Here is a 16,191-nt window from a genome sequence, read left to right as displayed (position 1 = left end):
TTTACTGGGTGTCTATGTGTCAGGCCACTTGATAAGACCATTTTCTATAAGTATGTGTGTACATGCATGAATATATTTGTTTGTCAACCCTCATTTTGCAGCCAAGAAAACTGAAAATCAGAGAGGTCAAGGTTATAGTCAGAGCTGTCTGACTCCAGAGTCCATGCTTTCTCCACTACATTCAATGCCTCTCAAAATAAGTTCTCCTCACAGAACAAGAATGTACTCCACATCTTTTTTAAAACCTTACTAGAGAACTTTAATGGACAATTTTCATAACATGGTTTCACAAAATTGTTTTTTTCCCCATTTTTTAAGCTTACTAACTTTCTCTGAATATGCCATTATTTTCTAATTCTCTTAGATCTCAGGAATTCTTGAGGGGGAGAAACCCCAATATGCTTATAAGGAAACTCAACTTGGGCAGGAAATGATCCCCCTCCATTACTCTCTGTCACCACAGGGACACACATCCTTAAGGATAGTGACTTTGCCTTTAAATTCACTGGCATCTTTTGGTCAACAGCTGATAATCAGTAAGTGCTGGCTGATTAACTATTAGAATAAGGGATATGATGACTATTTCCCTCACTGAAATGCCCAATATATTTGTTTAGGTTACCTAATTTATTAAATTACAAATTCCTAACAGTCTTTGGGATCAAGAGGATCCTGCCAATTTCTAACAACCACTAGCAAGTACCTTTAGACTAAAATGTCCCTGCATTCGCATTGCTGTCACGTTAGGATTAATGTCCACAGTAACTGTGCCTTGACTAGCCAGTCTACACCTCCTGTGCTTGTACTCTTCTTAACCGGTTGGAATACTTTTTTTAAGAGGGAGGGGAGTGCTAAATGTCAGTCTGTCCCTACTTAAATTCCTCTATGTTTCTTCAAAGCTACATAAGTTATGTCTCCTTATAACTAACTGTTGAATTAAGTATTTCCCCCTTTACCTAGCCTCACATAAGTTTTCAAATAGACAACTAGGACAGGCCTCTATCTCCAAATATCTTTGGGTTTAACATGTTATCTCATATTTTCCATCTAACAGAGAGTTGACTCTACCAAGTATTCATTAAAGATCTTTGTAGAGACTGAAATACAGAAGATAAAATGGAGCCCTCTATTCTTACCGCCCTCACTTTGATGCCCCAATCTACTTTCCTGTATTTCCCCTTACACGATATGGTTGAAGAAAAGGTTGTTGTTGTTGTTTTTTAAAGCCAGTTTTACAACTTATACCACAATTTCTATAATATCCAAACACCTCATATAATTTTTCAAATGAAGATACAAACAGAGGGAAAAATAGTGTGCTTTTAAACATATTCAAAGTTTCATGTTAAAACATTAAAAGTGAATCCCATTAAGTCTCATTTAGGAGAAAAAAATGAAATTAACATAATTAGTTACTACTTTTTACCCACTAGATCAGCAAAGTTTGATGAAGCCCCATGTTAGGGAGAATAAAGAGAAACAGACTCACAGTGCTGATGGGAATTTGAAGGATTTCAAACTCCATGAAGGATAATTTGCCAGTATCCAACAAAAAAGAAAGCAGATACATCTAGACTTAGCAAATCTAATTCTAGTAATTTAACCTATAGCCATGTTCACACACATGCAAAATGACATGAAAAAAGGGATTCACTGCAGCATTGTTCATAACGGCTAGAACCTTAAAACAACTTAATATCCAATCTGGGACTAAGTAAGTCACTGCATATCCATACAGTCAAATTCTATGCAACTCTAAGAAATGTATTTACATGTACAAAACAGTCAAATGTTAGGGTATCATGTGTATGAAGAGGAGGAAATATACACACATTTGTCTTCTGTGTAGTTATCTCCAAGGAAGGGAACAAAGTAACTGGGGACAATACTGGGAGGAAGATTTACATCTTTGTGCCTCTAAAAATTTGAACCATGTTAGTATTACCAATTTAAAAAATAAGTTCCATTTATGTTATGCAAATTTCCATCTCCTTCCCAGCCCTATCTTTCCTTTCATAGTCCTTCCTTGAATGGGTACTGCCTTAGTAACCTAGCTCTATTCCCACCCTTGCAGCTGGTTTCACCTTTCCCTTTTAGGGCTCAGGGTCAGCGAGCACGGTGATGGTTTTTCCTCTCACCTTTTCACACGCAGAGGACAGGCAGTCTGCTCCTGCCTGTACTGTATCTAGAGGTAGTTAAGACTTCCATGGTCTACGGACACTCAGCACGTTGCTATAGGCACCTTGCAGCATGCCATTCCTCCGTGTTTGTGTTCTGAGGAGCTCTGTTCAAGGCAGTATTTGTGACATCCTCATCTAGTCTAGTGCTCAGTCAGTTCATTAGATCACTCCCAAGCCTACAGAATTATCTTTTCATCTGTGAAGTTCTTCCTGTCAACTGCATTGCAATCTATTTTTCAAATCTAAAGACAAATTACATTGATCCAATGTCTGCACACTCCTATATTTAATAGTAACCATTAGAAAAACCAGTGACCAAGAAAACTTACCCTGGTGTTACTTTAACACATGATCAACTTACCAGCTTTACATAAAATAGCAATACTGTGTATAACATACTGATAAGAAAAAAAAAGTCTTTATATAGTTTGGCAAGGATATCCAGGCCCAGAGCTTTTTGCAAATAGGATGTAATTCAGCTTCACACTATGTCACTCTATTATTGGCATTAAAGACATATTAAAAATGTAATAAATCTTTACCAGGGCTGATTCTTATTAGACATTCAAACTTAAAAAGAATTGCAGGGTCAGACTTCGCAAAATAAAACTTATTTCTGCTACCCAACCGCCCAAAATATAAGCACTATACTTAACCTAGTTATTACATATAGATTAAAAGTTCCAAACTGCTTACTGTCTAGCTTGATCCTTACTGGAATAGGTTACATTTACGACTGCAGTTTCCGAGTCAGTGTTCACTAGAGGAAGAGAAAAGTGAAGAGAAAAAAATGTTAGTTTTCTTTCTATTTCCTTCCTTTTACAAATTTGAAAGCAATTGAGAAGACATGTACCTTGCTCACAGCTTTCCACCACTCCATACTGGACTAGTAAACTATCCAGCACCTATCAGGAGGGCAAGAAAAAATTACAGATTTTCAGTTTCCCGAGTTATTAACAAGGGCAGAAATATGTTTTAAAATCACAAAGTAATTGTGATGGAAATGAGCCAAAAAAAAATTAACTGGGGTTTTGGGACTACAAAAGCAAAGGAAGAGTACCATAAAGAGCACACAGTGGGATTCTCTCTCTCCTGCCTGTTCCCAGATCTGACTTTAAGCTCACTTCCTACAGCTAACCAAGAAGTTAAGTGGCTCAGCAAAGTATTCAAAACCATAGCCGCCTGATTCCTGAAGCTGGAGGAGAAAGAACCATGTATTTCTCATACGTATATCAACACATCATCATATGAGATAAGGCCCCAAGTCAAGTTTTATCTTAAAGTGTTCCTTTTCAAAGAACTTCCTTTCACAGCTATTATGGGCAAATCAGAACAGACTATTCTCAAGGCAGACTGGCAAAATGAAAAGAATAGTTGATTTTCTACCCAGAGTCTTAAGTTGAAGATTAACCTAACTACCTGAAATTAATTTAACACTGTTGGAAAATGTACAATTTGAAACTGTTTTTACCATCTTTCCTGCAGCTGCATTATTACACTGTGCATGTTTTTCTAAAGAGAAGCTGTTAAAACAGTAAATTCTTTTATAGTATAAACTGCAGATGTACATCTCATGGTCTCATCAATATAAACCAAATTCAACTGTCCCCGGTTTCCAAGAACTGTAAAGCTTTTCTTGAAAAGTAAAACAAGTTTTTATTAATTTATAGTGAACCACTTACTCAACAATTTAATTGCAAAATTAAAGGACCATTCCTTGAGATGTTTTCTGCCCCCAAGAACACAGTAAACCATTAAGGAACATTAGATTTTTGTTGTTGTTAATTCCCTACTAAACTTTAAAGCAATTTCTTTGAAACAAACATTTATCTCATGTGGTATCTTTCAGGCATTTATTTTGTTTACTGATTTAAGTTTGAAATTTATAGCAAGGTTTGTCTGGGGATGCCCTTTAATATTTTTCCCAGTTTTAAATAGAGCTAATACCTATTTGTGGATGGAATGGTTACCTATTTTTATACTGCAGTTTTGATGTGGTAGTGGTAGAGAAGGGGTGTAGGGAGTAGGGATAAATGCCAATATTAAATAAACACCACTGTTGATTCTTCCTAAAAGCAATTTGCTCAGTAATACATTAGTCTCCACATAGCTCATACCACCTTAACTTGTACTACTGTACATATATACACACACTTATGTGTAAATATACATACATATACACAGGCATTAAATAAGTGATAGAATTTAACTTTAAAAAATCAAGGAAATGTACATCAGAATTTTCACTGCATATATTGTAGAAAGCTTAGTATTTTCGTAACAAAACTGCTTGAGGGCGCCTTGCTGGCTCAGTTGGTAGAGTATGTGACTCTTGATCTCAGGGTCTTAAGTCTGAACCCCACGTTGGCTGTAGAGTTTACGAAAGAAACTGCCCCCCCCCCCCAAAAAACAAAAAAACTGCTTGTAGTTATACCATCTATTGCTAATAATAAATGCCATTGGTTGTCAATGATTTCATGTGTAAAATCTCTAGAAAAGTAATTAGAAACTACGATTCTATACACTAAAAAGGCGAATTTTACTGTATGTAAACTGTACTTAAATAAACCTGATTCTAAATAAAACAAAACCAAAACACTATAATCCTAAAAACAAACAAAAAAACAGGTCCAGCATCAATCTTGATACCTAGTTAAGAATCAAGTTAACACCACAACCTGAGGGGTTTTATCTAGACACCAAAGATGAATTTCAATGGGTCTTTGAGGTCTCAATTCAAATTTTATGCACAAACTTTGGGGATCATCACAACTGAGAGACAGAGGAAGGACTGTTAATAGCCCCATCCAATTCCCAAATCCCAAAAGGGTTTCCAACCCCCGATAATTAAGCAGTGCTATAGTAACCAGTTTTCCTTTACTCTATTAGGCAGGCATTTGTCTCAATGTGCTATGTCAAACAGGACTACCAAACTGTATCATATGCCACTCCAACCCACTCAACTCTCCAAGAGTAACTACAACTTAACCCTAAGTAAGTTCGGACATTTTGATTCATCCTGCATTAATTAGGAAGACAAACATTCCTGTTATCTGTCAGTTAACCACCCACCGCCCTGGGTTCGCGTCTCTTTTCAGTTGCTAGAACATCTTGTAGTTTCTACCTCTCCCATCTATTTCCGCTACACATGTTTTAAATTAAACAGCTTTGTTTGAAGGTAAAAAGTAAAATAAAAACTTCCATTGGGGGCGCCTGGGTGCTCAGTCGTTGGGCGTCTGCCTTCGGCTTAGGTCGTGATCCCGGGGTCCTGGGATCGGGCCCCACATCGGGCTCCCTGCTGGGTGGGAAGCCTGCTTCTCCCTCTGCCACTCCCCCTGCTTGTGTTCCCTCTCTCGCTGTGTCTCTCTCTTCAAGTAAATTAAAAAAAAAAACTTCCATTGCCCATTTCCAACATTTCCATAAATCTCTTCATTCTCAATCCTAAATGAATTTATTTTACTCAAGCCACAAAGGAAACATTTCTCTATGCGTCACAAACTTTTAAATTCCAACTGGAGGGGAAAGAAGGCATCAAAGCAAATTAAAGCCTCAGAGGAAATGTCTTGGTGGAATGTCCCTTTTTTATATATTTAGGACTTAAAAATCTCAAATATTCAGGCTGTATTTTAAAAAAAGTTCATTCATGTATAGAAATAGCACCTCACAATAAATGCCAAGATTATCATTGTCCTTCACATAGCTGTGAAGGAGAATTAAGATAATTTGTAAGTGGATAGAGTGGAAACAATCTAGGGTGAGGAATGGATAGACAAATGTGGTATAGCCATACAATTGAATATTATTTGGCCATAAAAAGGAATGAACTACTAACATAGGCTACATGAATCAATGTTGAAACGTTAAGTCAAAGAAGCCAATCACCAAAAAAAAACAAAAACAAGGGCTCCTGGGTGGCTCAGTTGGTTAAGCGACTGCCTTCGGCTCAAGTCATGATCCTGGAGTCCCGGGATCAAGTCCCGCGTCGGGCTCCCTGCTCAGTGGGGAGTCTGCTTCTCCCTCTGACCCTTCCCCCTCTTGTGCTCGCTCTATCTCATTCTCTCTCTCAAATAAATAAATAAAATCTTTAAAAAAAACAAAAACATGTTAAGTGATTCCGTTAGTAGGCAATGTCCAGAAAAGAGAAATCTATAAAGACCGAAAGTAAATTAGTGGTTGCATAGGGCTGGTGAGTGGGAATACAGGGTGATAGCTGAAGAGGCTTTTTTTTTTTTGAGATGATAAAGTCAATAAACATCGGCTGTGGTGATGGGTACACATATCTGTTACACTAAAAAACAATGAATCATACACTGTAAATGTATGTGAATTGTATTTCCATAAAGCTGTTAAGAGTAACTCAGATTGGGGCGCCTGGATGGCTCATTTGGTTAAGGTCTGCCTTTGGCTCAGGTCATGGTCCCAGGGTCTGGGATCAAGCCCCAGGTGAGCTCCCTGCTCAGCAGGGAGTCTGCTTCTCCCTCCTGCTCCCTCTCTAATAAATAAAATCTTAAAAAGAAAAAAAAAAAAAGAGTAACTAATAACTAAAATCAGTATTACTTAATAATGGCCTAGGATTTTTTTTAGCCTTGAAGAGCTACTGTAATACAATGAACTGCACAAAATTTGATCAGTCCCGCCATTATGTACACTCTCCTGAGGCCACCACCATAATCAAGCTAAGTTTCTTCATGCCCCTCTTCAACTTAGTAGGCTGGTTTATTCATACACAGAACATCGAAATAAAGGTAACTGGAAAACTCTTTGTGCTTGGACAAGATCAGACTTCCTCTGCCACAGCAGACCACCTCCACCACCACCACCCCTGACCCCAACCAAACGAGCTGGAGGTCAGAGGTGCCCTTATGGGCATTATGCGTAATTCATGCTCTGCAGATAAACTTTCTGCTAACTGCTGATTCTTTATACCCACTGCTCATGAGGTCCCATCACCTCTGAACTAGCTGAACTGAAGGTCTGACTGACATCTTGCCTCCAGTCCACCACCCCATCCTGTCACTCTTCTGCTAAAAGTTACTACTCCTCAATGACTTCAAATAACTGACAGAAAATGTCACAAGTTCAACGTGGTGGAGGAGATCATCAATGATCTGGTACTGCCTACCTCTTCCATCCTCTTCAATATACTTCCCACACACCTAATGCTCCAGTCACACCCTCAAGACTGGGTAAAGCACCCCTTGTCTCCATAGTACCTGAGCTCACCTAATCCTAGAAATCCTAGAAATGAAAGCAATGTCATTTTCTAATCTCTTCACTGATCTTTATTCTCCCACTAGACTAGTCATAATTAACCATAGCGATGTGATTGTCAAGTGTGTCACAAATAATCTATTCCTAATGGTTACAATGGCTTCCACACTTAAGAAAACTTATAGTACATATACAATAATAGAACCCAAGTCCTTCTTATGTGCCGCGAGCGTTTCAGAGGCTGATGGGACAGTGCTGGATATTACAATCTTGTGTGCTCTTTTCTTAAAGTGGAAATGCCCCTCCACATTTATGCCCCTCCGCCACACAGAGCTCCATTTGTCTCTAAACTTATAAGGAAAGAGACCATAGCTTTCTTACCTGAGAACCATACACTCAAGCTCAGTGAGGAGCAACAACAAAAACTAAAGGGTTAAAAGGAAGCCACCAAACAGTTTTTGTCCTAAGAGTGAAGGAAACTAATTCCAGGTTCCTTTACAAGTCCAAAGTGATATAAGTGAACAGGTATTCATCATGAATTTATATGAAAAAGATGTAGAAGTGTACAGTCACAAGCATTATAAGAACCAGTTACGTTAAAATTCAAAGCAGGATATTTAATGCTCTCTTGCCCCAACACACACTTTACCAAAATACAAACACGTGGACACACACCCACACAATAATAAACATTCCAAACACTAAAACCACACTCAGACTCTGGGGAGGGGTTACCAGAAAGAAGCGGGGTTTTTCTGGGGGGGGAGGGGGGAAGTGACTGACTCTCTCAGGGCCCTTATTTCCATAGTTCTGGAGGCCGGAAGTCCAAAATCAAGGTGTCAGCCGGACCCTGCTCCCTCTGTAGGGTCCAAGGAAGAATCCTTCCCTGCCTCTTCCAGCGTCTGGTTGCTGTTGGCAATCCTTGCTGTTCCCGAGCCTGTAGCTGCACCACTCCACTCTCTGCCCCCACTGGCACATGGCCTCCCCCACCCCTCTGTATCTGGGTCTCTGTCTCTGCATCTGAATCTGCCTCTCCTTTCTCATATAAAGATATCAGCCATTGGACCTAGGACCCACTCTAATCCCGTATGACATCATCTCAATTTGATTACATCTACAAAGACCCAATTTCCTTTTACTTTTTTGGGGGGTGGGGTGGGGAGGTGTTAGTGTAAATTCACTTAATATATAATGTATAACTGGTTTCAAAGGTAGAGGTCAGTAATTCATCAGTTGTATATAACACCCAGTGCTCAATTACATCACGTGCCCTCCTTTATGTCCATCACCCGTTACCCCATCCCCCCAACCCCCTCCCCTCCAAGAAAGAAGTTATTTTTTACTATTCCCCATTTCAACAAGAACAAGGAGGAAAAACCTCCACAAAATCAACTTTGGAGAGCCAGGTATGTAGAGATAAAGGGAACTTCCTTCAAATACAGCTTAACACATTCTAGAGAAACAGGAACCCACTTGTTGTTCTTTATGGATAAAAATCATTCCAGGAATTTTATTCTTTTACATCATCTATGAGAAGACTAGCTATATTAACAAAGAACAACTCTATATTGCAGGCCTCAATAAGCATTTGTAATACTGGTACAAAATTCAGATAAAAAAAAAAATTTAAAGAAATATCCAACTTAATGAAGAGTTTCCTGAAGTGTGATCACCATAAGTATTTGAGTAACAAACGATTTTCTCACACCAAACTCCATATACGATTTCAACTCGAGAAGGCCAACATACACAGACCAGATCTTTGACAACCTCACAAGCCAGGTGGCACATCATCTTTATCACTGATAACACCCAGAGGGCATCTCAGCCTCCATCATCCCACATGAATGTTTCAGTGTTAGAGGTGCTTAGAGCAAAGCCTCGCAACTTCCTAGCCAGACTCCACTTCCAAGTTAGATCCTCTAACATGGGGAGGAGATAATAATTTAGGATTTTATAAAATCACCGGATAGAGCAACTAAAAGAGAACAGTCCGGGTTACCATGCACACACACAGGCCTCAAAGTCACAGAAGGCAAGCCTCAGGAGCTCCTGCCGGGAGAAACTTTATGATCGACATCCATGCCCAAACCCAACACTGTGTCCATTTGTCCCGTTACTGCCTTTTGTAGTCAGTAGTGATACCTTCTAGAGTTACAAACGCCAGAAGCCTTGCTCATTTAAGCCTCAAAAATTTCACCTTTAACCCCATAAAGCTCAATAAAAGTCCACCTACACATTGCTCTGGGCGTACCCACTGCACTCTCTTCTGCCATGCCAGACCCAGCCTCCATCACCTCTTTCCGCGCTACTGCAAAATGCTCCTAGGTTGTCTCCCCGTATTCATTTCTGCTTCCGATTATTTGTTCTCAAACAGCAAGACTTACATTGTCAGTGTGCTAGCCACTGGCTACGTGTGGCTACTGGGCACCTGAAAGGTGGCTAATCCACATTTGAAATGTGCTTAAATGTAAAATAAACACCAAGGGTGCCTGGGTGGCTCAATCGGTTAAGTGTCCAACTCTTGACCTCAGTTCAGGTCTTGATCTCAGGGTGCTGAGTTCAAGCCCTGCATTGGGCTCCATGCTGGGTGTGGAGCCTACTTAAAAAATAAATAAACACCAGATTTTGAAGGCTTAGTAAACAAAATATATAAAATCCCATTTTAAAAATATTGATTATATATGTTAAAACTGTAATATTTTGGATATATTAGGTTAAGTAAATTACTATTAAAATTCATTTTCACCTCTTTTTTATTTTCTTAACATGGCTACTAGACAATTTTTAATTGTGTAAGTGGCCTGCATTTTCTTTCTACTGGACCATGCTAAGCTAGACTGATTTTTTAAAAGCTGAGCTAATCAACTTACACCCTATGATAAACTCTAAGAGCTTCCCTTTGTATGTGGGAAAGGATCCAAAGTCCCTAACAAGTGCCCTGAAGGCCCCATGTGACCTGCTCATCGTCTAATGCCAAGCTCTCCTTTCCAACTACGCTGGCCTTCTTTCAGTAATGAATTATGGGTGATAACATTTGGGTGCTTTCCAGTAGAAGTACTGTCTTAAATACTTTATCTATTTTAACTCATTTAATTCCACACAATCCCATAAAGGAACATCCCATTTTATAGATGCGTAAATTACGGCATGGGGAAGTTAATGGTGTTTTAACTTGGATAGATAAGTGATAGAGAAATGATTTAAAACCACAGCTATCAGATTCCAGTGCCCACACTTTTACTACTTGGTCAACTAAGCTGCCTCATTTTCCCACACAATTAAAATAAAATATAATGGGGGCACCTGGGTGGCTCAGTCGTTAAGTGGCTGCCTTGGGCTCAGGTCATGATCCCAGGGTCCTGGGATTGAGCCCCGCATTGGGCTCCCTGCTCAGCGGGAAGCCTGCCTTTCCCTCTCCCACTCCCCCTGTTTGTGTTCCCTCTCTCTCTTTCTCTGTCAAATAAATGAATAAAATCTTTAAAAAATAATAATAATAAAATAAAATAAAACATAATGGTACAGACTGAAGCCAGTCAATCCTTTCTTTGCTGGAAAATCAAAATCAGCCTTTGGTAGGCGAAGAACTTTATCAACTCTAAGGGTCAACAGGCTTTCCTAGCCCTTGTTCCAAGCACTAAACACTGTATTTCTATATACCTCAATCAGATTAACTTGTTCTACATTTTACTAACTGCAATACTTGTAAAACACACCAAATAATATAAAGCTAAGGTCCCTCTGACTACCTACTTTGAAACCAGTTACTTCCCACAAATCCTCAAAGTAACCACTGTCCGTTTGATGGCTCTCTCCAAATGTTTTTAGAAGTATGTGTCCCATGAAGAGATGTTCAACATTATCAGTCACTGAGGAAATGTAAATGAAAGCCACACTGAGATTGCTTCACACTCACTAGATGGCTGTAATTTTTTTTTAAGGAAAATAATAGAGGTCTTGTCAAGGTGAAAAAATTCGAATTCTCATACTTTGTTGGGAGAAATGTAAAATAGTGCAGCCTCTATGGAAAACAGTATGGCAGTTCCTCAAAAAAATTAAAAATAGAATTACCACATGATCCAACAATTCCACTTCTGAATATATACCCAGTAGAACTGACAGCAGGTACCCGAAGAGATATTTGTACACCTATGTTCCTAAAAGCATCATTCACCATCGCTGAAAGGATAATGCGGTATATACATACAAATGGACTATTTATTACTCAGCCAAGGAAGGAATGAAGTACTGATGTGTGCTATAATGTGGATAAATCTTGGAAACATTCTGCTAGGTGCAAAAGAAGCCAGACATTCAAGGTCACATATTACACAACTCCATTTATCAGAATCGGTAAATCCACGGAGACAAAAGCAGACTAGTGGTTTCTGGGGGCTGGAGGACAGAGAAACGGGGAGTGACGGCTTATAGACAGGGGTACTCTTTCTGGAGTGATGAAAATGTTCTGGAATTTGTAGTGATGGTTGTACAGTCCTGTCAATATGCGGAAACCCACTGAATTGCACACTCTGACATGGTTACTTTCATAATTATGTGAATTTTAGCTCAAGTTTTTTTTTTAAAGTACATGTAGATGTTTATGTATTCACACATCCACCCACAGAAGATGATTTTGTTAATTTTCATAAAATCTATCAATTACTGTTCTAAACAGCTTACATATACTTTCTCAATGACCTCTCACAATGTGGCTACTTTCCCCATTTTGAAGAATAAACTGAGGCAGATTTTAAGTAACTTAAAGTCTGACATTACTTGTCTTGCCTTCCCCCCCCCCCAATCTATCATCTTGGTGGCCAGTCTATGTTGGTAAACACAAAATTACATTATTCTTTTTAACTGCCACATGGATTTCCACAGTACAGACTATTAACCTGCAGTCTTTTCCTCAGTCCCTCAATCCTCCAAATCTTGAACACTAAGCTGTCTGTGACCTACCCCAACATGCCACAGGGTCTGGAGAGAGCCCATCAGAAGACTAAGAGCAGTGACTGCCTGGTCTTCCTTCCAGACCTTGGCACCCCCCCCCCCCGCCCTCGGCTCCCCAACCAAACATGGAAAGCTCAGGGAATCCTAGAAGTAAACACAAGTTTCAGTTACTCACTTACTTACTCCTTTAGCAGAAAGGTAGGGATTATCACTCCTAACAGCTACAAATGACTAAAGGAAAAGAGAAAGCAGTTCAAAAGCCTAATTACAATTCCAACATTATCATGGGTGAAGGCACTAATTAAAAAGTGATTCATCTTAAAAAAAAAAAAAAAAAAAGTGATTCATCTAATGAGGTGAAAAATACCCAAGATTACAGTGACCTCCCAAAGTGGTAGTAGACAATCCCAGATGCTGGCATTTTATCTATTACCCCTATTGGAAGTTTATTTAAAAATGAAAAATACAGGGGCGCCTGGATGGCTCAGTCATTAGGCGTCTGCCTTCAGCTCAGGTCATGATCCCAGGGTCCTGGGATCGAGCCCCGCATCAGTCTCCCTGTCCGGCAGGAAGCCTGTTTCTCCCTCTCCCACTCCCCCTGCTCATGTTCCCTCTCCCGCTATGCCTCTCTCTGTCAAATAAATAAAATGTTAAAAAAAAATTATTAAAAAAATGAAAAATACAAACAGCTGGAGCAGAAAAAAAGAGGTTGGTGCAAAGTCAGTATTGATGAGAATATCTCCCTTAAGAATTAGTCCTTCAGATGTGCTTTAGGTATTCTACTGGGCTCTATGGGGCCTTATAATAAAATAATGGAAGTGATGAATAGATAACAATATATGGTATAATCATACACTTGAATACTGTCTGGCCATGAAAAGGAATGAAGTACATACTACAATGTGGATGCACCTTCAAAATGTTACGTGAAAGAGGCCACGTACTGTATAATACCATTTATATGAAGTGTCCAGAACAGGCAAATCTAGAGAGACAAAGCAGAACATGGTTGCCAGGGGCTGCAAGAGGCTACAAGGGAGGAAGGGCAGTGAGTATTAATGGCTATAGGGTTACTTTTTGGGATAATGAAAAATGTTCAAGAATTACATAGTGGTGATGGTTCCTTACACCTTGTGAATACACTAAAAAACACTGAATTACATGCTTTAAAATATGAATTTTATGGTACATGAATTGTAGCTCAATTTTCTTAAAAAGCATATTTAAGACATAACAGGATATCAACTTTACACATACAACACAATCTAACCATGTTGAAAAATGCCTATCATACCGAAGTGAACTATGAGTCATTTAACAATATGGCCATTAGGGAGAAAGAGACTTTTTCTTCTTTGCTTTTCTCCTTCCAAATTTTGTACAATGAACATGTAATTTTACAATCAAGAAAAAAATGAGATCAAACTAGATTATACTGACCTTTAAATTGTTTTAAAAAAAAAAAGAATGCCAAAAAAATAGTGTTCCCCCCCCTCCTATTCTTAAGGTTCTCACTTGGAGAGAGTTCTAGAGAAACAAATGAACAAAGGGCAGAGCCAAATGCATGAATTTTTTGGGCAGAGGAAAGATGCTTACGATACCAACCCATTGTAACAGACTTGAACCCTGCTAAGACACAGTGCTAGAAGAGACAAAAAGGCGGGACAAAAGTCAAGTGGAATCCTTTGCTCATTGCTATTTGTTTCCTATGACAGACCTGCATTTCCTTAACTGCTTTTGCACAGTAGGGTGGACAAGTCATCACAATACTGCCAAGCTAAAAGGTGCCCATACAAATGTTCTTGGAATTTCCTCAATCTCCAATTCAGTGGTCCAGTGGGGCAGGAGTGTCCACATGGCAAGCCAGGGTTTCCCCCACACCCACCCATTGTTCTCAGTCACTGGTAGTGTATTACTCAAGATCAAGGCCTAACTTGGAGCCCAGCCACATATGTGCTATACTTAAAAACCACTCATTAGCTCTTGAGCACTGCTTTCGCTCCAAAATTCTACTGCACAAGCTTTTCACCCAGAACCTACCCCTCAGATTGTTAACATAATCCTGCTATGTGCCATTTAGAAAATATTTGATTTTCAACTTGTATAGCGCCTATTACTGAAGAATTGGGACCAGAAGTGGGCATGCTCAAGTAATTTTAAAGCCTTCAGGGTGCCTGGGTGGCTCAGTCGGTTAAACTTCTGCGTTTAGCTCAGGTCATGATCCTGGGTCGGGCTCAGCGGGGAGCCTGCTTCTCCCTCTCTGTATGCCCCTCCTACACCTCCCCTCAGGCTCTTGCGTGTGCTCACACACTCTCTCTCAAATAAATCTTTTTTTAAAATGTTCTTATATTTTATAGACAAAAACCAAATTTTGATTTTTTAGCAGTGTCTCTGAAATTAAAAAAACTCAAGCAACGTATCTGTCAGAATTTCATTTATGACCAAAGGTTAAGCTAAATACAAACTCACTCACTTCACAACCAGTGCATCATCTGCTACCCCAATAATTATCCTCCCAGCACTGTTTATATCACTGTTGTATTATAATCTCTACAAGTCAAACAGAAACGGCCTGCTCATTAGTGACACCTCAGACAAGTATAGAAATCAAAATTCAGAACCCCACAATAAACGGACTCATTTTCTCTAAGCAAAGCCATGTGTGGAAACACTAAGTACATGGGTCATTCTGATCAACATTTTTTTTTTATATTTTATTTATTTATTTGATAGAGACATAGAGAGAGAGGGAACACAAGCAGGGGGAGTGGGAGAGGGAGAAGCAGGCTTCCTGCTGAGCAGGCAGCCTGATGTGGGACTCGATCCCAGGACCCTGGGACCATAACCTGAGCCAAAGGCAGACATGTCTTTAACACTAATTATTCACATACATACAATGAACACTGATGGAGGTATAGGGCAAAAATTAGGACAGGTGAGGAGAGAGATTTACATGTTTACATGGAGACTAACGTATAAATTATATCTGGTAAGTGACTTACATCTAGAATATATAAAGAACTCTTACAACTCAATAGTAAAAGACAACCCAATTTAAAAATGGGTAGAGAGCACCTGGGTGATGCAGTCGGTTAAGCCTCCGATTCCTGGTTTCGGCTCAGGTCGTGATCTCAGGGTGGTGAGACTGAGCCCCAAGTCAGGCTATGTGTTCAGCACAGAATCTGCTTAAGTTTCTCTCTCCCTCCCCCTCTGCCCCGGGCCCCCACTTGCTCATGCGTGCATGCGCGCACTCTCTCTAAAATAAATAAATCTTTTAAAAAGAAAATGGGTTGGGGGGTAAAATAGGTGATGAGGATTAAGGAGTGTACTTGTTGTAATGAGCACTGGGTGATGCATGGAATTATGGAAATCACTATACTGTATACCTGAAACTAATATTACATTGTATGTCAGCGAGAATAAAAACTTAAAAAATGAAAATGGGCAGAGGACCTGAATAGACATTTCCCCCAAAGAAGATATACAAATTGCCAAAAGCACATGAAAGGATGCTTGGCAGGCGCCTGGGTGGCTCAATTGGTTATGCGACTGCCTTTGGCTCAGGTCATGATCCTGAAGTCCCTGGGTCAAGTCCCACATCGGGCTCCCTGCTCGGCAGGGAGTCTGCTTCTCCCTCTGACCCTCCCCCTCTCATGTGCTCTCTCTCATTCTCTCTCAAATAAATAAATAAAATCTTAAAAAAAAAAAAAAAGGATGCTTGGCATCCCCATCATTAGTCATCGGATAAATGCAAACCAAAACCACAATGATATATCCCCTTAAATCCACTAGGATGGCGGGCGCCTGGGTGGCTCAGTTGGTTAAGCGACTGCCTTCGGCTCAGGTCATG

At 39.7% G+C, this 16,191-nt stretch overlaps 1 protein-coding gene across 3 annotated transcripts in view; it reads right to left on the bottom strand.

Annotated features, from left to right (window-relative positions):
* The window catches only part of IGF2BP3 (insulin like growth factor 2 mRNA binding protein 3), a 154,647-nt gene that overhangs the window by 43,713 nt on the left and 94,743 nt on the right, over positions 1–16,191 (bottom strand). For all 3 annotated transcript variants that reach the window (XM_064575168.1, XM_064575169.1, XM_064575170.1), the window contains exons 4-5: positions 3,034–3,085; positions 2,877–2,940 (exon numbers count right to left, since the gene is read on the bottom strand). In XM_064575168.1, the coding sequence (XP_064431238.1) occupies positions 2,877–2,940; positions 3,034–3,085 (116 nt within the window). The remainder of the gene's footprint in view (positions 1–2,876; positions 2,941–3,033; positions 3,086–16,191) is intronic.

This window comes from Mirounga angustirostris, unplaced genomic scaffold, assembly GCF_029215605.1.
Source record: "Mirounga angustirostris isolate CCGP_5_RB_7025 unplaced genomic scaffold, mMirAng1.0.hap1 SCAF_12, whole genome shotgun sequence".
Lineage (NCBI taxonomy): Eukaryota > Metazoa > Chordata > Mammalia > Carnivora > Phocidae > Mirounga > Mirounga angustirostris.
The sequence above is the reverse complement of the archived record's forward strand: the minus strand, read 5'-3'. Positions and strand labels throughout refer to the sequence as shown.